Source organism: Oryzias melastigma, linkage group LG14 (genome assembly GCF_002922805.2).
Source record: "Oryzias melastigma strain HK-1 linkage group LG14, ASM292280v2, whole genome shotgun sequence".
Classification (NCBI taxonomy): domain Eukaryota; kingdom Metazoa; phylum Chordata; class Actinopteri; order Beloniformes; family Adrianichthyidae; genus Oryzias; species Oryzias melastigma.
Window position 1 is genome coordinate 29,885,965 of NC_050525.1, and position 22,080 is coordinate 29,908,044.

The following is a 22,080-nucleotide window of genomic DNA, read 5'->3' on the forward strand; positions in this document are numbered from 1 at the left end:
ACCTGCAGACAGGTGAAGCACGGCTCTGAGACCTTCGGAGCAGCTCAGACGGGAAGATCAGCAGCAGGTTTTCCCGCTCAGATGTTCTCATGACAGACAAACCCAACATCAGGTTTGGAACGTTGAGCCGAAAGGAGTCTGTGGTGATCTGGTTCAGAGGTCGGTTAGGCTGAAGCATGAAGGAAAAGAGGTTACCTTGCTCAAGCGGCGCTGCAAAGGAAACTGCGGTCTCTGCAGAAAGAGGAAGCAGACTTTTCTCTGTCAACCAGCAGCCGTTTCATTTTCACAAGACAAAAACATCCAGAATCTGCTGCAGCCGCCACGCCAGGACTTGACTTCTGACCAGAAGAGGCCCAGATGGATCTTCATGGTTACAGAACGCAGGAGAACCGAGACAGACCTGCAAGAACCAGAACCATCAAACTGAAACGCTGCTTCAGAAGGGAAGACTGGAACGAGAGGAAACCAGGATGAAGGAAAGAGGTCAGAGTGTCAGAACTCTGACCCCCAGAACCAGAGAGAACCGAACCGCCTCACTGGATCACTACAAGCAAACGTTCACAGACCTCCAGGAACATAAAGTTCCCTCAAGGAGATTCCTGATTTAACGGTAGAATCTGGAATCAAACTCGACGGAGTTGAGCTTCTCTCTGAGCTCTTCCAGAGTTTTCTCTGACTTTTCTGTGCGTTTAAGGTTTATTCTGCTGAGGGTCACGGCGATTCACCTCACCGGAGCGTGAGACAGCGAACAGGAAGTCCTCGGGTCTCTGGCTGGAGATGTTAGCTGCTGTGAAGGAAAAAACGAACCAAAACTGCAGGAAATCCGTCTGCACCTCCAGCCATGATGGGAGGTACAAAAGGCTGAAGCTCTCCTTCTGAGGAGCTCCTCATTTTGGGGATCTTCTTCTGAAGATCTCCTCATTCTGAGGATCTCCTTCTGAAGATCTCCTGCTGAGGAGTTCCTCATTCTAAGGTCGCCTCATTAAGAGCATCTCCTCATTTTGAAGATATTCTTCTGAGAATCTCCTTGTTTAGAAGATCTCCTTCTGAAGATCTCCTTCTAAGGATATCCTCATTCTGAAGATCTCCTTCTGAAGATCTCCTGGTTTTCAAGATCTCCTTCCGAGGATCTCCTCACTCTGTGGATCTCCTCATTCTGAGCGACCGTCTCCCCCCCCTTCAAAGGAAGAAACGTTTTCAGTTTTCTGATGGTTTAACTCTCCAGAGATGAAGTTCAGAGCTGTGATGATGAGGATGCTGCAGGTGGATCCTCTTCATCGATCTGGTTGGAACCATTGACCACAGAAACTGGATCTCTGAACCAACGCCGTGCTGGTGCGATCCTCTCAGAGCTGTGGAAGAGCATGAATCTGTTTCTTTGACAATCCTCCGTTCTTCTGACGCTCCTCTGAGTTTTCTGAAGACAAAGAGCGGATTGAGCGGCTGGCAGGAAGTGGAGGCCTTCATCTCCGCGGGCCTTTTCTGGAGCTAAAAACATCACCAGGGTCACTTGTTTTTCTATTTCTGTCTCAGGTTCACATCTCTTTTCACAGCTCTGGTGATAACCTCCTGCTGCACACAGAACCTTCTTTCTCTAGACGGACCTCCTTCTGTTTAAAGGAACACATCCTGATTCAAAGCTTCAGAGTGGATCTCTGATCAAAAGTTCCGATGGATTTGATTCACCGTCTCTGTTCTTCTTGATGTCTGTTGAGTCTGAAGCCAAAGAATCCAAAGGAGAACATCGACTCTTAGCTCCAGGAACGGACGTGAAGACACAATCCCTCCTGAAGACCCAATCTATCAGCATCTATTAGTTTAGATTATTATTTTACATTTATCGAAACTCAAACATTTCATGTGAATGGTCAGGGTGCAGATTAATCAATAAAATCCAGTTTATATAAAGGCGAAAACCAGTTTAGACACAAACCAGTTTAAAACAGAAACCAATTTAAAACAGAATCCTATTTAAACAGAAACCAATTTAAAACAGAATCCTATTTAAACATAAACAAGTTTAAAATAGAAACCAGTTTAAAACGAAACCAGTTTAAATGGAGACCAATTTAAAACGAAACCAGTTTAAAGGGAAACCTATTTAAAAAGAAACCTGTTTAAAACAGAAAACAGTTCAAATAGAAACCAGTTTAAAACAGAATCCCATTTAAACATAAACCAGTTTAAAATAGAAACCCGTTTAAACATAAACCAGTTTAAAATAGAAACCCATTTAAACAAAACAAGTTTAAACAGAAACAGTTTAAAACGAAACCAGTTTAAATGGAAACCAATTTAAAACAGAAACCAGTTTAAATAGAAACCGGTTTAAAACAGAAACCTGTTTAATGCAGAAACCAATTTGAACTAGAAACCAGTTTAGACATAAACCAGTTCAAGAAGAAACCAGATTAAAACATAAACCAGTTTAAACATAAACCAGTTTAAAACAGAAAACAGTTCAAATAAAACCAGTTCAAAAAGAAACCAGATTAAAACATAAACCAGTTTAAACAGAAACCAGTTTAAAACAGAAAACAGTGCAAATAGAAACCAGTTTAAAAGAGAAACTGCTTTAAACAGAAACCAGTTAAAAAAGAAACCAGTTTAAATAGAAATCAGTTTGAAATAGAAACTAGTTCAGACAGAAACCAGTTTAAATACGGAGTCAGGACTCATGTTTAAATGGACTTCAGTTTGGTTAATACTTAGAATCAACAACATCCAGCCTGAGATGAACTTAAGATCTGAGCATCAATGCAGGAATCTGCATCATGTTAATATGTGGGAATTACTTCAGCCTTAACTTTATCTGGACATGACCTCAAACACAAGTTCACGTGATTGTTTGTACGGTTTTAAGAGGACTGTTTGGAGCCCCCGTGAGTGCAGTATTTCTGAATGGTAACTGGTGCATCCTTGTGTAGCTCTTTTCTACCTCCCTGAAGGCTCAAAGGGCTTCACATTCCACCAGAGGCGACGTGGGGTTCAGTGTCTTACACACTACGACACATGGACACGCTCAGAGACATGAAGCCACCGATCTCTATCAGAAGGAAACTTTGATCCAGAAGAGTCTGGTCGGGTCAGAGGATTCTGATCGACGTGTTTACACATTTTTATTCTGATTACTCGTGTCCGTGTGAACACGGTGATTGAGATGGTTCAGTTATGCCGTCCAGCTGCTGGACTCCACAGAGCCGTCTCTCTGCAGAGGAGCGGCTGCAGGACAGTGTGGGAATGTGGGAATGGCGCTCCGAGGTGGAACCGTGTAAACAATCGGGTGAATTTGTGCTGATGGACGGTCAGACTGCTTCACTCTGACCTCCAGAAGAACAATCCTCTCCTCTGCGTTGGGAGTTCCAACCCCCCCCATGGTCCTGAGGCAGGCAGGAGGAACAAGAGGGCGGGAAGCATTGATTGAGAACTGGAGTGAGTGACTCCTCCCCCAGGTGTTCCAAACAGGAAGTAGCTCCATAGACTCCAATGCAGAAATGACCAGCTGTTTCAGAATAACCATTCTGGATCTAAAACTTTTTTAACGTGAACCCCCACCTTGAATGTTTGACAGATTCTCCTGAGCGGCTCTCAGTGGAAGGGGTGTGGCCTTCGAGCTCACTCCTGATTGGTATCAGTTGTTGTCATAGAAACGTGGCTCAGACTGACTCAGACCAATGACTGTCGTCTCCATGATGACGTCTGTACTGGGAAACATGGTGACTGAATTGGCTTCATTGGGCTGGAACCAGAGGTATGTTCTGTGGGTGATGTCACTGCTGCTCTGTCCAGTTCTTAATATACAGACGGATGTAGTCACTAACAGATGAAGTCTCATGTGAACCATCGGTATCCTCGTGGGATCATCCTGGTGGATGCAGACGGTCAGACGTTTCTCTGAAGCAGACAGAGAAGCAGCAGGACATAGCCACGTCCCGCTGCAGGAGTTAGACCATACCCGTCAGGGTGACCTGGATTCTGTGGAACTTCCAGGCCGTTCAGAATCCTCTCCACCAGCGCTGAGGTCTGCTGGCCTCCTCGTCCATCCCACCGTCTCTGCTGTGCTCAGAGATCTCAGGAGGACCATGTGATGTTTTTTGCGCATGACTCTGTTTGTGCTGCTTTTCACATCCGGCTCAGACACGTGCAGGAAGTGCCTCCCACACGTGGTTGTTCTGCCTGCAGAGGACGAATGAGGCGTCAAAGATCAGGAGGCCGAAGGCGACTTCACTCCACACACAAAGCGGGTTTTCAGCCGGTCTTGTGCTGTCGTCGTCAGATCTGTCAGTTCTCTGAAGAACTCCAGCAGGTTCTGCAGAACAAACTCAGCCGAAGCAGATCCTGGTTACAGGAAACTGAAGGGAAGCATTTCACAAACTAAAACATCCCTCAGCAGCAGCAGCAGCTCCTCCTGAGGGTCTCCTGCTCCTCCTGAGGGTCTACAGCTCCTCCTGAGGGTCTGCAGCTCCTCCTGAGGGTCTCCTGCTCCTCCTGAGGGTCTCCTTCTCCTCCTGAGGGTCTACAGCTCCTCCTGAGGGTCTCCTGCTCCTCTTGAGGGTCTCCTGCTCCTCCTGAGGGTCTCCTGCTCCTCTTGAGGGTCTCCTGCTCCTCCTGAGGGTCTGCAGCTCCTCCTGAGGGTCTGCAGCTCCTCCTGAGGGTCTCCTGCTCCTCCTGAGGGTCTGCAGCTCCTCCTGAGGGTCTCCTGCTCCTCCTGAGGGTCTGCAGCTCCTCCTGATGGTCTGTGGATAAAAGTAGATGCTGGGTCTGTGTCTTCAGACGGTCCTGGACTTTTCCTCAGGCGTCCCTCCTCCAGGGATCTGAACCAGAGCGTTCTTTCCCAGAGCGGAATGTCGTATTACGCGCATGAGGAGGCGTGTGAGAGCCTCCGAACATCTCCGCACAGAAACAAAGCTGGAGGGTAGAATGGAGCGGATGGTCTGGTAATTAGACGCGTTAATGAGAGTCACACTGACTTCCATCGCCACATTCCAGACACCGGCTCTGCTGGCTTCTGGTTGACTTCCTCTGTGATTCCCGTTTGTCTCGGCTTCGCTCTGACCCGCTCTGCTGCCGGAGGCTGCAGGAGATCAGAGAGCATCATTAGAGCGACACAGAAGACGCAGCGGAGCGGGAAGCTGTGGGGGATCAAACGGAGCTTCCAGTCACTGGAGAAATCCAAGAATTCAATCATTTAAAGCCAAAAGTCTCTGAGATGAAAACCTTTGATGATGAAATCATCGGCCCTCATAACCTCTGCAGCAGCGGTGCAGGCTATCGTCTGATTTACGCCTCATCCTCTCACCTTCCTGCAGAAACATCTTTATTAAAGCCGTCTGGCAGAGAAGCTCCAAGAACCACACAAGAACCAGAACCTTCATGAGTGAACCCAGCATGTCCGATCAGCATCTAGTGAATGCATACGTGCTGTTTAAGCTGTTTCAAGTCATTATCAATTTGACTTTATGCATCAACTAATAAATCAAGGCTTCACAAACAAGAAATCGTCGTTAAATAAGATGGAATGATTTCCTGATTATTTTTTAATCTGAAGATAAAAACTATCAATCAATTGATTTTTTTATCTGTTAGTTTTTTACTAAATGTCCCAAAAAAGTTTTTATTTTGACTTTAAGAATGTTTAGCATACTTTGGTTTGGGGGTTTAAATGGACTTTTTCTGGCTTCATGCCAGAATGCATTCTGGGAAATCCAGACAAGTCCTCCCTCTGCTCCTGCTCCTCCTCCTTCTGCTGCTGCTCCTGCTCCTCCTGCTGCTCCTCCTCCTGCTCTTCCTCCTCCTCCTGCTGCTCCTCCTCCTCCTGCTGCTCCTCCTGCTCCTCCTGCTCCTCCTCCTCCTCCTGCTGCTCCTCCTCTTCCTCCTGCTCCTCCTCCTGCTCCTCCTGCTCCTTCTGCTGCTCCTCCTCTCTCATTTGGGAGGGAAACCTTCAGCTGCTTTACATCGTCTTCAGTCTTTGTGCAAATCCTGGTTTGTTTTTGGCGTCGTGGTTTTCTTAGAGGTTCTGGTTTCCATGACAACAGAGTGGAGGTTTCGGCTGACGGTCCGCTCTCTCTCAGTGATGGAGTTCCTCCTGAAATCACAGACTTCTAAAGTCCAAACCTACAAACTGAGATGAGCCTCAGAACCCTGAAGAAGGTTCTGCAGACTCTGAGCAGGATCGTCTGACGCTCGGAGCAGCAGAGTCCAGATGAATCCGAGCTTCAGCTGCACCCATGGAGCTTTGAGGAAGTTCACGTCTGAACACACGCAGCAGCCGGAACTCGACCAGAAAGATCGTCTGAGTCACAGAGCTCATGGATCCATCCTGAACAGGAATTCCCCTTCATGGTCAGATGTTCCTGCTTCCTTCTGGATTCTGGAAACCTTCAGCTGGTTCACTGAGCTGCTACCAGCGTCTGTCTGAGGCTCATGGGCTTCAGCACAGCTGGGGACCATCAACCCACGGCGCCCCCTGCTGGCTGTCTTCTGCATGGAGCTCCATTAACTGTTTTAGAATAAATGTGACTTTCAGGTCAAACTGCTTCAGTCTGCAGGAAACACTTTTAAACTCATAGTACACTGAACCACAGCATTTCCTGGTGAAGCAACCGTGTTGTTACCATGGTTACGTGTCAGATGAAGTAGCTCTGAGCTGGAGTCGGGTTCCTTCAGCTCCGCAGACTTCCTGGTTTTCCTGCGTTCTCATTGGTGGTTCTGTGTTCTCTGCAGAGAAAGACTACAGCAGCCTCTGCGAGCGCCAGCCAATCGGACGGCTGCTCTTCCGGCAGTTCTGTGAGACCCGGCCCGAGCTGAGGCGCTGCGTCAAGTTTCTAGACGCCGTGGTGAGAAGAAACGCCGTTTCCCTGCCGTCATCCTGGTTTTCTGTTGGGGGGGGGGGCAGGAGCTGCTGTTGATGATTACACACTGTGTGTGTTTGTGTGTTTACGTTTGTGTGTTTACGTTTGTGTGTTTACGTTTGTGTACAGGCCGACTTCGAGGTGACCCCTGATGAAAAGAGGAAGGAATGCGGTCAGGAGCTCATGGACAGATACTTCAACCCAAAGGTATGTGATGATGACATCACAATGGGGGCGGGGCAAAGCTGACCGCAGGAAGTTCTCTGTAAACACGATTGAGTTTGTTGTCATCATTCGTGTGAAACTCATAGAAAAGAACATAATTTGAAGTGAGTATATTAATCTCTGCAGCTTATTTAGCTTCTTGATGTGAAGTTTCAGCTCAGAAGAGAAAACCAGGAGGAGAAGATGAGATGAAACCAAGCGGACGACTGATGGTTTCTCTTTGTGTTTCAGTCGGAGGATCACGTGTCCGAGGTGGAGGAGGCCATGGCGGCGCGGTGTGCAGAGCGGCTGCAGCACGACGCCTGCAAGGAGCTCTTCAAGGACCCCACCAGGTAGGAGAGCACCTCCTCAGCAGGAGGTCCAGCTGATCCACAGAACACTCCAGAGGAGGTTTCCAGGCAGGAGAAACCATGAAGGAACCTTCAGAACCTGCAGAAGCTGTTTCAGTCCAACGCCTCAAACAAACAAATCCACAAACAGGACAGAAAATGTTCTTTTGAATAAAAACTTCTTCCTGACCTCCTGCTGTGAAAAAGTATTTCCTGAACTTTATTCTGTTTTATCGAATTTAAAGATTTTAGTTTATGGACAAATAATTACTCCAATCAGAACAAATATGAAACCCAGTCAGACAAAAGTATCTGAACCAAATTGAAGGAAGTCTATTTAATTTGTAAGCTGATGGATCAGCGAGCTGCTAAATCAGAACCAGAACCAGAACCATTGTTAGCTACTGTGAGGAGGCTGTGAACACAGGAGAACCAGCAAGAGTCCAAAAACACCTGGAGGAGGAGTCACCCAGGAGGAGGAGGAGTCATTCAGGAGAAGGACTCACCCAGGAGGAGGAGTCATCCAGGAGGAGGAGTTATCCAGGAGGAGGAGTAACCCAGGAGGAGGAGGAGTCACCCAGGAGGAGGAGTCACCCAGGAGGAGGAGTCACCCAGGAGGAGGAGTCTTCCAGGAGGAGGAGTAACCCAGGAGGAGGAGTCTTCCAGGAGGAGGAGTCATCCAGGAGGAGGAGTTATCCAGGAGGAGGAGTAACCCAGGAGGAGGAGTCACCCAGGAGGAGGAGTCATCCATGAGGAGGAGTCATCTAGTAGGTCCAGAACCAGCTGCAGAGTGAGAGACCTTTACGCCTCACTGGACTCGGTTCAGGTCAGAGGTCAGGATCCAACAGCTGAAGGATTCTGCTGAGGAAACCACAAACATCTGGACTCTAATGCTGTCAGACATGGAGGTGGGAGTGTGATGGTGTGGGGTTGAACGTCCTCCATCAGTGGTTCTGAATCTCCAGCGGGACGGTTCTGGTCCTGAACCCAAAGCTTGGTTTGTGCTGGAGAACCTGACCGTCGTGTTTTTGGCGTTCATTGACGTTGTTCAGATTTTTACTGACTGTGATTGGTTCATACTTGTGGACCGTGTGAGTACATCCAGAACCTCCCTGTTCTAAAGTGGACCCAGACTCAGATCTCTGCTCTTTGCTGTCTTCCAGGCTGATCCACGACTTCCTGAGCGTGGCGCCGTTCGCAGACTACCTGGACAGCATGTTCTACAACCGCTTCCTGCAGTGGAAGTGGCTGGAGAGGTAACGCCACCTGCAGGTCACAACACGCCGCGACCTCACCTGACACGGGCTTGAAGGGTTAACACACAAACTCGCTGTTCTGATCCGAACTCTGATGTGGTTCTGTTCTCCAACAGGCAGCCGGTGACGAAGAGAACGTTCAGACAGTACCGAGTCTTAGGAAAAGGAGGCTTTGGAGAGGTGAGGACGAGGTTCTGACGGGTCAAGAACAGGAGGAATTCTGGTTCTGTTTGTTTGGGAAAACCCAAATGAAATCCAGGATTGATGCAGCAACATCCCTCAGACTCATGAACCCAAATGACTGAATGAAGATTCAGAACTCCAGTTTTAACCTTAGATGTCGTCTGTGGTTTAATATTTCATTTCCTTCAAGTCGAGACGATGAAGGAAAAGTTTGAAAAGAAGAAACGTTTGACATTCCATTTTCTTCTTTGGTGGTTTTATCAGGAGAGGTTGTTAGAGAGGTGGGAGGGGTTTACACAGATTTAAGTGAGTGGGCGTGGTTTTATGTAGATGAAAGTGAGTAGGTGTGGTTTTATGTAAGAGATGGGTGGAGTCTGGCCTTCTTCCAGTACTTATATTAACCTGAGCCACCCAGAGCGTTCTGCAGGCGGACATGAAACCTGAAGTGGGGAGGGGTTTGCTCCACCCACCTTAGCAACGTTCCACATATGGCAAGAGGGCGGGACAAAAACAAGTCATGTCTGCCACACTCTGTTTATGTAATTTTACCGTAACTATAACGGACTCCGATGGAAAAGCGGCGTTGTGGTTTGTCCAGAGCCGCTTCGCTCCACGCCATAGTCGGCGTGTTTGTGTAAACACCTCACTGCTGCTTTTGAGGGCGGCGACCTCAGAGGAACCTCCAGCCCTCAGGCTCCACTTTACTGCGGGTTGCTTTAGTGGAGAGAATCCTAAAGGAGAACGGGTCTGCTCTCTTCCAGGTGTGCGCCTGTCAGGTACGAGCCACCGGAAAAATGTACGCCTGCAAGAAGCTGGAGAAGAAGAGGATCAAGAAGAGGAAGGGAGAGGCCATGGCGCTCAACGAGAAGCAGATCCTGGAGAAAGTCAACAGCAGATTTGTCGTAAGCACCTCTGAGCTTCAGCCGCTCACCTGAAGGTAGCACTGCCCCCGCAGGCGGAGCCGGGAACTGCAGCCGCTCACCTGAGGGTAGCACTGCCCCCGCAGGCGGAGCCGGGAGCTGCAGCCGCTCACCTGAGGGTAGCACTGCCCCCGCAGGCGGAGCCGGGAACTGCAGCCGCTCACCTGAGGGTAGCACTGCCCCCACAGGCGGAGCCGGGAACTGCAGCCGCTCACCTGAGGGTAGCACTGCCCCCACAGGCGGAGCCGGGAACTGCAGCTGCTCACCTGAGGGTAGCACTGCCCCCGCAGGCGGAGCCGGGAGCTGCAGCCAAAAGCAGATCTTTACTCGTTCAGATTCTACCTTCAAACGTTGGAGGATCTTCCTCTGGAGTCTTCCTCAGACCTGCAGCAGTTCCTGCCTCTCCTGTGTCCAGGTGAGTCTGGCGTACGCCTACGAGACGAAGGACGCGCTGTGCCTGGTGCTGACCCTGATGAACGGCGGCGACCTGAAGTTCCACATCTACCACATGGGGGAGGCGGGGTTTGACGAGACGAGGGCCGTCTTTTACGCGGCGGAGATCTGCTGTGGCCTGGAGGACCTGCACCGAGAGCGCATCGTGTACAGGTGCAGCAGCTTCAGGCCACGCCTCCTCTGTGGCTCCGCCTCTCACTCTGCTCCTCTTCCTCTCTCACTCTGCTCCTCTTCTTCACTCAGAGACCTGAAGCCAGAGAACATCCTGCTGGATGACCAAGGTAAATCCTGACCCCTCTGACCCCCGCCAGCTCCAGATTAACTCGTTGAACCAGCCCACATCATTAGCTCTCCACCTCCGTGCTTCACAGTTAGTGCTTTAGAGCTTTAGTTTCATTTATTATCCTCCAAATCTTCACTTTGTTCTGGAGGTCTTTGTTCAGAACCAGCACCACAGACCCGTCCCGGGTCCGAACTGTTCTTTCTGCAGTAGAAACTGTTTTCTAAAGATCCAGATGTTTCTCATCAGAGTTCTTTAAGTCCTCTCATCAGTCACAATCTAAAGAAGTTCTGCTGTGAGCTCAGTGGAAGAGTTTCTGCTCCGTAGCAGCAGAGGGCGCTCTCACACAGCATGAAGGCTGAGTTCCTCCGTCTGGAACGCCGTTTATCCGTTCATGGAAACTGTTCCAGTGCAGGAAAGAAAAGCAGACATGACGGTTTGGAGGAAGAAGATCTGATCAGATGAAGGAGAACTCACAGCCGTCCGAGTTCCTCCGTCTGAACGGAAACCACTCCGTCATTCCGATTAACTCAGAGGAACGTTTGTCTTCAGGACACATCCGGATCTCAGATCTGGGGCTGGCCGTCCACGTTCCTGAAGGAGAAGCCATCAAAGGCCGCGTGGGAACCGTGGGATACATGGGTAATGGAGTCCTGCGAGAAACATGCAGCTATTACTACTACACTCACACAGCCAGTAACACACAATAACACACACACATAATGACACTCATAATAACACACAGACACAATAACACACAGACACAATAACACACACACGCACACTGTAACACACAATAACACACAGACACAATAACACACACACACCCAGTAACACACACAAACACACACACACACACTGTCAGTGTGACCTCCATGTTGGATCCAGTCGATGGAACTCCTCTTTATGTTTTCCTTGATCTTCTTTTGTTTTTTTGCTGACTTACATTTTGTTCTTTTCTCAATAGAAGTTTTACTCTGAAAATAATCCATTTCCTCTTCCTGTGCCCCCTCCAGCCCCAGAGGTGGTCCAGAACGAGCGGTACACCTTCAGCCCCGACTGGTGGGCGCTGGGCTGCCTGCTGTACGAGATGATCGAGGGCCAGTCGCCGTTCCAGCAGAGGAAGAAGAAGATCAAGAGGGAGGAGGTGGAGCGACTGGTGAAGGAGGTGGAGGAGGAGTACTCCAGCAAGTTCTCCGAGGACGCCAGGTCGCTCTGTAAGATGGTGGGTGGACACGCCTCCTCGGCCAGAGGTCCACCGGCACGGATGGAAGCTCTGAAAGCTTCAGGAGATCTCCTCCATGAAGTCTGATGTTTTTGAGGAGCAGATCAGCTGACAGGAAGTGCCGCTCCGTTGGAATGCTGCTCCTCCTGTCTCCTCCTTCTCTGTTGAAGCATCTTCATCCCACTGCAGGACAAACCTGACCCCCTCCCCATGTTCTCTGTCTGACCCCCAGCTGCTCGCCAAAGATCCCACGGAGAGGCTGGGCTGTCAGGGAGGCGGGGCCTCAGAGGTCAAAGCCCATCCCATCTTCCACTCCATCAACTTCAAGCGTCTGGAGGCCGGCATGCTGGAGGCGCCCTTCATCCCGGACGTAGGTGGAGTCTGATCCCGCTCCGGTCTCATGATCCCGCCGGCGTCTCAGACCTTGTTAACGTCTCAGACCGCGTTAGCGTCCGAGTGACATCAGAAAGGCTGAAGTAAAAATCAGCTGAGATGTAGTCGTGTTTCAGGTCTAGTTCGTCAGTATCGCTCCGATCTTCTCCTGATCCGTTTCCAAAGCGTTCCCAGAAGTTTTGGATGAGGATCTAAACCTGTGTTGTTTTCTGGGACATACTTTCTGCAGAGCGGCAGGAGTTATGTAAATTCACCTCTGAGTTGTCGACGGGACTCTCGGCGTAGAGCAACCCCGCCCCTCTTCCCATCCTGTTACTGAGGCCTGGGAGCAGGAAGCTTGAGGCTCCCGGCGTGTTTTTCAAACGGCTTCATGGTTCAAGTGAATAAAGAAACTCAAATGCAGAATAAACTGGATTTTGACATGATCTTCTGTCTTCCATCCTCAGGAAAATGCTCCCAGAACGTTTTATGTCCTAAAATCTGGATCTGTTCCGTCCAAATACGATAATAAAACACTGAATTAAAATCTCTTTGTTCATTTTTACTCTGATGGATTAAAACAAAAGTCTGTTTGGGGTTTCAGATCCTAAACTTTAGCAGCAGAAGAACCAACATCTGAAATCCTCTCAGAGAATTTGAGAATCACATTTTGACGTGATGAAAGCGTTTCTGTCCAAACAGGAAGTGGCGTTCGTTCCATCAGACGTGTTCAGTCGTGCGAGTTTGTTTGCGGTTGTGTTTTCTTCGTGTGTTTGACGTGTGCTTGTGTTTGTGCTGCAGCCTCAGGCCATCTACTGTAAGGACGTGCTGGACATCGAGCAGTTCTCCACCGTCAAAGGGGTGGAGCTAGAGCCCAAGGACGAGTCCTTCTACAGCAAAGTGTCCACGGGCAGCGTGTCCATCCCCTGGCAGAACGAGGTCAGATCTGAGCCGCAACAACTAACCTTCCAAACGACTTCACCCGTTAAGAAAACACGGATTTGTATTTCTGCTGTTGTTACTACTGTGATAAACATACATGAACTGTTGTTTATTTTACAAGAATAAAACACAAACAATAAAAGAAAACAGCCTTTTTTAACTTTCAAAATAAAAGACCCTGTCACACATGATCACCTCAATCAGCAAAGTCGTAGTAGTGAGTCTAATGTCATGTTCATGTGCACGTCTATGTTCACATAGAAAAAGTTATTTTCACTGTTGTTGCTTCATCTTTGCCACAAATGTAAATCTAACAAATCAAAATGAAATCGAGCTAATTTAGTGATCCTGGCATACTTTACAAACACACTTCAAATTCCTTTAAAAACAGAGAATTTTCTTACTGATCCGGTGCGCCTTAATGGTTGTGCTTATTGACGTCCGTTAATATTCTGTATTACAGGACAGGACGCACAAAAAGTGTCCAAATGTTGTAGTTCAGCTTGTGATCCGAACTTTCCTTCAGATGAGTTTTTTCCCTTTACTACTCTCTCACTTCTGACGTTATAGTTACTTCTAAACATTTAGAAACATTTTCATTGTTCTGTAATTAAAGATCCACCTGTGGTTCCGGACCCGCAGGTTGAGACCTCAGAACTAAAGAGTCGTCTGCGTAGAAATGAACCTTTTTTCTCAAAGTGATCCCGTCCGAACAAAGATCCATTTCACCAACGAAAAGACGCAGAAGGATGTCAGTGTTTCAGAGCTGAACCTCCAAGTTCTTTGTTTTCCTGGTCTGGAATCTGGATCAGAACTGGACGGCTGGATAGTGATGATGGTTTTGAAGCGCTAATGTTGGCTTCAGTGAAGGGCTGTAAGCTAGAGGGAGAGTGTAAATGGAAGTGTTAACAGAAGCAGAGATGTTTGGAGTGGGATTCTAAACGTTTCCCTGACGTTCCGACATGTTCTCTTCTTCTCCTCCAGATGATCGATACGGAGTGTTTCCTTGAGCTGAACGTCTTCCATCAGGACGGTGTCGTTCCCCCCGACCTGGACTGGAGGGGCCAACCGTCCCCGCCCCCCAAACAGGGGCTGCTGCAGCGGCTCTTCGGGAGGCAGGTGAGTCTCAGGTGGATGGAGGCGGAGCCTTCAGGAGTCCTCAGAAACGGTTTCTAAAACATCACAGAAAAACTGAACCGTCTGACGACTCTAAGCATGCTGCTGTCTCCCCCTGCAGGAGTGCTGTGGGAACTGCAGCGACAGCGAGGAGGAGCCCACCCGGCTGTGATGAACTGGCGCTCGCCACCTTTTGTTTACAACTTTTGCACAACTTTTGATGGTGGTTCCATCGCTGGACGTCAGGATGTAGCGCTCCAGCGAAGCCGCCGGTTTTAAACTTATTTAAGAGTGAAACAGGAACTGCTTTCTGTGGCCGGATCCCGGTCCGACTCCCTGCTCCGGACCCAGCCCCTGCTGTAAAGTGCCTTGCTGGAGGGCGCAGTGGCAGGACTCCCCCCTCAGTCCTCCACTTGCTGCCTTTTTTTTGCTTTTCTGTTTTTAGAACCTTTTTTGTGAGTTTTGATGAACTACTGGAGACGATCCCTCCGTTCAGCTTCAGAGTTTTGGGTCGGGTCTGAGCTGAACCGTTGTGCCTTTCTCTGTGTCCCAGTGGAGCGACCCAGTACCGGTCCGTACAGACCTATGAGGCTTTAACTGAACCAGAACCAGAACTAAAGCGTGTAAATAGTCCAGTCTGGTGTCAGATTCAGACTCCTGACTCCTCTCAGGGTTTCTGCAGGATCTCAGACTTTGATCTGACTCTTCGTCCAAAGACACGCCCTCAAACCTCGGGTCTCCTGGACCCGGAGGACCCGAGGCTGACGCTGCTCCGTGGAGAGGTGGGCCGTCCGACACCGGTCCGGATGTCAATCTGTGGCCTGAACCCAGAACTCAGCCAGAGCGGTCCTGGCATGTTTAGTGCAGGGATCAGAAACTACGCAAAGCGGTGGAGAGTCAGAAACGTACCTGTGACAGGTGACCCGGCCCTCGGCAGGCAGGAGGATGGACACCTCCTCTTCCATGTAAGCTGTTGAGAGTTATCTAAACACCATGAAATGTTTCTTAGGAATGTCTGGATTCCAACGGTCCGGAATAGTTTCCTTGGATTGTAGAAAATGTTGTTCTTTAAATGTTTATCTATTAAACTCAGCTTTAAAACTCATCAAAACTGGATCACACACCCGAATTGGGGGGGAAGTTTACGTCTGCATCTGTTTGGCTCCGCCCATTAGGGGTGGAGGTAAAGTCTTTTTCATGTTTTGATGAGAGAAATGTACAGATGTCTCATGACCTTCAGTTACTGTCGTGGTAAAACATGGGGCAGTTTTTGGGGTCTGCACCCCATCTCGCACCGGAGGCAGGTCACAGGTGGGTTTGTCTTGATCTGGTCCAGCTCATCACACCTAAAACGTCCTGGCTAACTCTTACTGAAAGAACATGGTCTACGGTAAGTTCTGACCGTCACCGTGACCAAGAAGTCCAAACCTGAACTGCTTCAGACGGCAGCAGCTTCACGTTTCACGGCTGCTTGGAGGTCCAGAGATGACTCCAGTGAGATCCTCCTCCAGAGTCTGGTCAGGACACAGGATGTGAGATCATGTCTCCTACATCCCTGAAATACAAGCCAGGTTCCAGCAGGATTCTGGAGAAAGTTCTCAGAGGTTTTTAAACCACTGTGCTCTCCTAGACATGCTGGGAGTTTACATCTGTAGCTGTTTGGCTCCGCCCATTTGGAGGTTGTCCTATCTTAGGCATGGAGTCGTCTGGAGCCCAAAGACAGCGCAGCGCAGAGATCCACGCTACCGTTATCCTAAACCAGCTCTTACTCACCTGTTGGCTTCATTGTTTCTGATTAGAGTTCATACTAGAGTTGAATCCTCCAGAAAGGATCACAGAAGAAAGCAGACCTGATCAGAAATCATCTATGGATTAAAAGTTCTAACATGAACGTCTGAAGCTGAATCTCTCTACAGGGGGCGGGGCTAAACACACCATGACCACACCAACACGTTTTCATTTCACAGAGCTGTCTTCCTTCAGTGACGTGTTCCTGCAGCAAACACTCCCCAGACACCAATGAACTCCGCCCCCTCCTTCATCTGCAGCTGCTGCAAAGCCCCATGGGAAATAATAGCCTTCTGGTCGTGACCACCAAGAGGAGAAACACAGCAGACTTTTATGGGCGTCGTCGATGAGCCGACACTTACCAGTGTTTTACTGCTTCTCTGAGAATATCCCCACGACTCACTGATCAGATCCAAACCCAGAGAAGATTCTAGACCAGGGGTGGGGGGGGCAGAGCTTCATGTCAGACTCGGCTGGTCTCAGTCAAAAAGTCCTGAAGCTCCAGGCGCTGAAGGTTCGGTCCAACACCAAAGTGCTGGTGAGAACGATGCTGCTTTATACAAAACTGATAGAGACCGATACAGAGCACGTTCATGGCACTAGTGATCCAGGCCAGTGGTGACCCACGGTAGAGGTGACCCACGGTAGTAGTGACCCAGGTCACTGGTGACCTATGCGCCCAGTGATCCAGGCCACCAGTGACCCACGGTAGAGGTGACCCAGGTCTCTGGTGACTCGGGTCACCGGTGACCTGGGTCACCAGTAATCAACGCCATCAGTGACCCAGTCCCAGCGCCTGGTACAATTCCACAAAACAAAACATTTGTCAGAAAAATTCTGAACTTTAGAAAATTTCCTGCATCATCATAAGATTTTTGTAGATTTTCTATTTTAAACATGAAACCTTTTCTGTTGAAAGAGTCTCATCCATCATAAATAAGTCCTGCTCACATGATCCAGTCGTGTTTCCCAGGTTTTTCTGTATCCCTTGTCCTATCTTACGCTTGTTTACATTAAAAGTAGGGTCATCTGGACCCACTAAACAGCACGCTGACCTTTTTTTTGCACTGATTTTTTTTATCTGCACTGGTTTCCGTGGCAGACATGAAATCCTGTCCACCTTTGTCATGGGAGGGTTCACACATTAATATAAAGGTGGGGTCATCTTGACCCCATAAGAGAGAACGATATTCTTGTCACAGCCTGACTTCAGTGTCAGCTCAATGCAGAGGTTTGTTCTGGACTCAGATTCAGGAAATCTGAGATTTTTTAAACTCCCATCCAAACCTGCTTAGATTTACTGAGACTTCACTTTAACATAAAGCTGACAAACTGCTGGGATTTCTTCACTTCCATTCCCGCCTAAAACTGGGAGCAACAGAGAAGCTTAAGTTTGAAGGAGACACTCTGGAGCACTTCTGTTCTCCTGGATCAAATCTGACAAGTTCCTTCCTGTGAGTCAACAGAACAACAATCCATAGATAATTTGACCTTTTCTATGACAAATAGATCCAATCGAGGCTGTAAAAAGACAAACGTGGGATCAGAACAGATCTGAGTCTGATCCTGAACATTCAAACAGCAGCAGGTTCAGGGTTCAAACTAAGCAGCAACAGCCTTTAGTCAAAGCGAGGAGGAACTTAACTGACTTGAGCCTGAGCTAACCCAAGCTAAACTGAGCTAGCTGAACCTGAGGTATTTTGAGCTAACCTGAGCTAGCCTGAGCTAGCCTGACTCTCAGAGTGGGCAGTGGGGGGGGGACATAGCCTCCGCTGAATGCTGGGAAGACCCCCACTGGGCACAAATGTCACTTTTTCCTGATTAGCCGCAACTTTCTAAAACACAACAGCAGCTATTGTTCAGTTTGTTTCACAGTAATGAATGTGGGACGTTTGAATCCTAAAAGAACATTCTTAAACCATTTTATTCCTTCAAATTAAAAGTATGACTGTATATAAAATGTTGGCAGATTTAAACCTCAAACATGAATTATCAGTGAAGTATTATTTACATCTATGACTCTTAGATTCCTTTTTAATGACATCCATTCATGCATCATAACATGGAAATGTTCTGCATTAACCTGTGAAGGAGCAGTTTGTCCTATCTGCCCCGCTCCTCCATTTTTACCCCTCAGTTCTCCTTTTAACCCCAGAAAGGAGAAACGAGTCGATCTGGAGAACAGGGATGGAGCTGTAAACCTGCAGACCAGACCTGAAACCAACCATTAATAAACTTCAAACTCTGAGGATCCAGAAATCGTCTGTCTGCTGCACTGATGTCATCAGAGATGTTTGAGGTCGGTCCCCACGAGGATACAAATACAAGGTTTGACACACACACACACTTCCTTATCTAGACCTAAGACCTGATCCAAGATCCTAAATATGATAAACCTCCTTTTCAGGATAATCTTTGGATCTNNNGGGGGGGGGGTAAAGAACTGTACTACAGCAGGACAGGTCCTCACAAGGGACAAAAGTGAGAACTCACACAGGGTCGCAGCATTTTTTTCAAAATCTTCCTCCAAACAGTCGAATGAGGTTCCTGCTGAGAAGAACAGATCCTCTTGTTTTCCTGAGGTCTTCTGTCGGGAAGGTCAAAGCCCCGAAGACACACGTGCACACTAACATGTGCACACACACTCAGGTTTTTGTTTCTTTGCGACAAAGTTTCTCCTCAAAGAAACTTTAACAAAAACCTTCATACAGTTCTGCAGTGACGCTTTACGCTGAATCACATGAGTGCACGTGTGATTCATGGGAGTGCATGAGTGCATGTGAGAACCTCTTTGTGAGCAGTTTCCCGTCAGTGACTCCATGCAGACTGTCAGGATTTCTGATCATGTTTGAGAATTCTGTCTGTTTTTCAGTCTGACGTTAGAGAAACTTCTGAAAACTAGAAAGATTCATGGCTGCTGATTCTGTGTTTCTCTGTACATCATCCATCCACCCATCCATCTTCTGAAGCTACTGAATCCCTTTTGGGGTCACAGGTTGCTGGAGCCTATCCCAGCTCCTGCCGGGTGAAGGGGGGTCCACCCTGAACAGGTCACCAGCCGGTTACAGGGTCACACTCACACCTACAGGCAGTAGAATCACCTGTGAACACAAGAAGAATGTTTCTGGACTGTGGGAGGAGACAACATGTGAAGCAGGAGAACATGCTAACATGCTAACAGAAAAAACACAGCTGGGATTTGAACCAGGACCTCCTCACTGTCAGTGAGAGTGCTGACCACTACACCTGTGCAGCCACCAACATGAAAACAGCTTTTAGTTCAGTTTCAAACCCAGCGTTACGCTGATGACATCATCCTCTATATAAATGTGAGTTAGCCTAGCATGTCCTGCTCCCAGATTTACAGGTACAGGTGAGTCCCAGAAGGATTTGTGTCAGGAAACCTTCAGATCCAGAATGGAAGCTGGTCCGTGTTGAAGCTGAACATGAAGCTGAAGCTCGTTTGAATGCAGAACTTTGAAAGTCAAATGAGCTGCAAGTAGACGGCTCACCTGAGCGTCCACGTCCTCACCTGAGCGTGCACGTCCTCACCTGAGCGTCCATGTCCTCACCTGAGCGTCCACGTCCTCACCTGAGCGTGCACGTCCTCACCTGAGCGTGCACGTCCTCACCTGAGCGTGCATGTCCTCACCTGAGCGTGCACGTCCTCACCTGAAGCTTCTTTTATCTTATATTTGAATGGTTTGTTTTGTTGATGTTGTTTTGATGTTTTAGTTCTCTTGTTTTTGTTTGTTGTTTTGATGTTTTTGTTTGTTGTTTATGTTTTGTTGTTTTTAGTCTCCGCTCTGAAAACGTGTAACATGAAATTCAATCTGTTTCTTCTTCAGCTGAAATGTCGTTTCCTCTGAAAACGTCACCACAGGTTGAGAGGAGGGGCTGCGTGACGTCACAGAGCGGAGGCTGAGCCGGGAGGTGTGTCTCTCCTGGGGCCCGTTCCAAGAAGCAGGTTCAACAAGTTTAGAGTTCAAACCTGAACTTAGAGTCACTGGACTCAAAATCCTCAAACTCAGGATTTTCGGTTCAAGGGGCCCGTTCCAAGAAGCAGGTTTTGTTGGAACTCTGAGTTCCTGAACTCCAAATTCAGTAAAACTCTGAGTTTTCGGTTCCAGAAAGAGAGATGACTCAAACCCGGGAAAGTGGGTCAAACCAAGCCCGTTCCAAGAAGCAGGTTAAGATGAACTCAGAATCAATCACTATGGTAACTGAGTCTGTGAAGGAAACCTGGTCGGTAGCAGGTTTTCTTCAGGAAACTTAGAGCTCTCTGTAGGGCCGGATCTAGGCATGGGCAAGGTGGGGCAATGCCCCCCCAAATTTCAGGACTGCCCCCCCAAACGTGACGCCATGCAAACAAGAAAAACAAAGCGCTCTCTGGCTCCCATTCAAAGTAGCTGCTAGTGCTGATTGGTAGATCCAAATGAGGGCGTGGCCTCTCGCTTCACTCGGGTCCTCCTCTCTCACTCCGTCTCTCACGCACACAGAGCGGCAGAGACACGTGGTTCTCTGCAGCGAAGCTGAGCAGAACTGTTTAGAAGTTTTTATCTGCTGTTTGTCGCTGAAATGACTCGATTAACCCAAATTTAACTCTTTCTTGTCCTCATCTGTTGCTCTCTTTGTTGTAATGTGGAGGAAAAAGCGATAAACGAGTTGACAATGTTCAGGTTTCTGGTTGCTAAAGCTAGCGCTGTTGTAGCAGCTAAGCTAACAGTACCGGAGCATTAGCTGTTTGAGATGACTCACCTGGGACGCCTCGGTGAGAGCAGGCGGCTGCAGGGGGGAAAGGCCCCTGAGATGAAGGCGGACAGTGGGAGGTTGGGGTTGTCTTTCATATTCCATTGAATTTTAATCTGCCTCACCTCCTTAGTATAAACTTTAATATTATGTTGTTTATAATATTTTGTAACCCTTCCGCTCTCCTTAGTTTGTTTACATTAAAAGTGGGGTCATCTGGACCCCCCAAGACAGTGCGCTGAACTTTTTTTTATCTTTGATTTTTGAGTTTCACTAATGTCCATGACAGACATAAAATCCTGTCCACCTTTGTCATGGAAGGAATCACATATCAATATGTGGTTGGAGTCAACTGGACCCCAAAGAGAGCGGAAGGGTTAAACATTTGTCTGTGGACAACAGACATAAAATAGCTGCTGGGTTAATTTAATGTCCACTGTCCCGGATAAATAAAATTAAAATTCTTGTTAATTTTTAAAGGCAACAATAACATATCTTATTTTAAATCTTCATTTTTACATCAGTGATTTACTACTATGTAGCCTGTTACTAAAACACAAACTCATATCTATAAAAAAATACATTATGATATTTAAAGAATTATCGGGATATTGTTGATTAATATTTATAGTGTATTGAGTAATTTAGTGAAAATAACAAGAAACGATTCAACAAAATACCAAAACTACACAACAGGATTTTTAAATGCTGGATTTGAACTAATTCCCTGCTGATGAAAATACATTCTGTTATCACTAAAGATTTTCTCATCCATGGATTTTTTAAAGCAATTTTGAAACAGGAATCAAGAGTTTCTGCAGTAGCAACTTGTTGGTTTGGTACATTGATGACGACAAAAAGAGATTTTTTTTAATCATCTGCTACAAAGAAAGTGTGTTGGCTGTTTTAATAGTTAAAATAGTTTAGTATTTATATGACGTCTCTAATGTGAATGTTCTCTAAATGTTCATGAGGAACTCATATTTGAACATCCTTCACTTTAAAAAGGGGCGGAGACCGCAGAGAACTCTAAGTTTCCTGAAGAAAACCTGCTACCGACCAGGTTTCGTTCACAGACTCAGTTACCATAGTGATTGATTCTGAGTTCAGCTTAACCCGCTTCTTGGAACGGGCTTGGTTTCGCCCACTTTCCCGGGTTTGAGTCATCTCTCTTTCTGGAACCGAAAACTCAGAGTTTTGCCGAATTTGGAGTTCAGGAACTCAGAGTTCCATCAAAACCTTCTTGGAACGGGCCCCAGAATCTCTTTCCAAACAAAACAAACACTTTTTTTGTCCATCTCTCTGTGCGTGTGCGCGTGCGCGTACATAGCCCACCGTGACGTTGCTTTCAGGCACGCGGACGGACTGACGGTCTGCGCGTCACGACGCGC

At 47.8% G+C, this 22,080-nt stretch overlaps 1 protein-coding gene across 1 annotated transcript in view; it reads left to right on the top strand.

Moving 5' to 3' along the window:
- Nucleotides 1-15,263, top strand: part of grk6 (G protein-coupled receptor kinase 6) — a 30,185-nt gene extending 14,922 nt beyond the window's left edge. Inside the window, exons 4-17 of the mRNA XM_024264548.2 lie at nucleotides 6,724-6,836; nucleotides 6,981-7,058; nucleotides 7,308-7,408; nucleotides 8,569-8,661; nucleotides 8,778-8,841; nucleotides 9,606-9,746; nucleotides 10,180-10,370; nucleotides 10,461-10,498; nucleotides 11,050-11,139; nucleotides 11,514-11,722; nucleotides 11,955-12,092; nucleotides 12,896-13,033; nucleotides 14,021-14,155; nucleotides 14,274-15,263. Coding sequence (XP_024120316.1) covers nucleotides 6,724-6,836; nucleotides 6,981-7,058; nucleotides 7,308-7,408; nucleotides 8,569-8,661; nucleotides 8,778-8,841; nucleotides 9,606-9,746; nucleotides 10,180-10,370; nucleotides 10,461-10,498; nucleotides 11,050-11,139; nucleotides 11,514-11,722; nucleotides 11,955-12,092; nucleotides 12,896-13,033; nucleotides 14,021-14,155; nucleotides 14,274-14,324 — 1,580 coding nt within the window. The 3' untranslated portion in view covers nucleotides 14,325-15,263. The remainder of the gene's footprint in view (nucleotides 1-6,723; nucleotides 6,837-6,980; nucleotides 7,059-7,307; nucleotides 7,409-8,568; nucleotides 8,662-8,777; nucleotides 8,842-9,605; nucleotides 9,747-10,179; nucleotides 10,371-10,460; nucleotides 10,499-11,049; nucleotides 11,140-11,513; nucleotides 11,723-11,954; nucleotides 12,093-12,895; nucleotides 13,034-14,020; nucleotides 14,156-14,273) is intronic.
- Nucleotides 15,264-22,080: the final 6,817 nt, after the last annotated feature.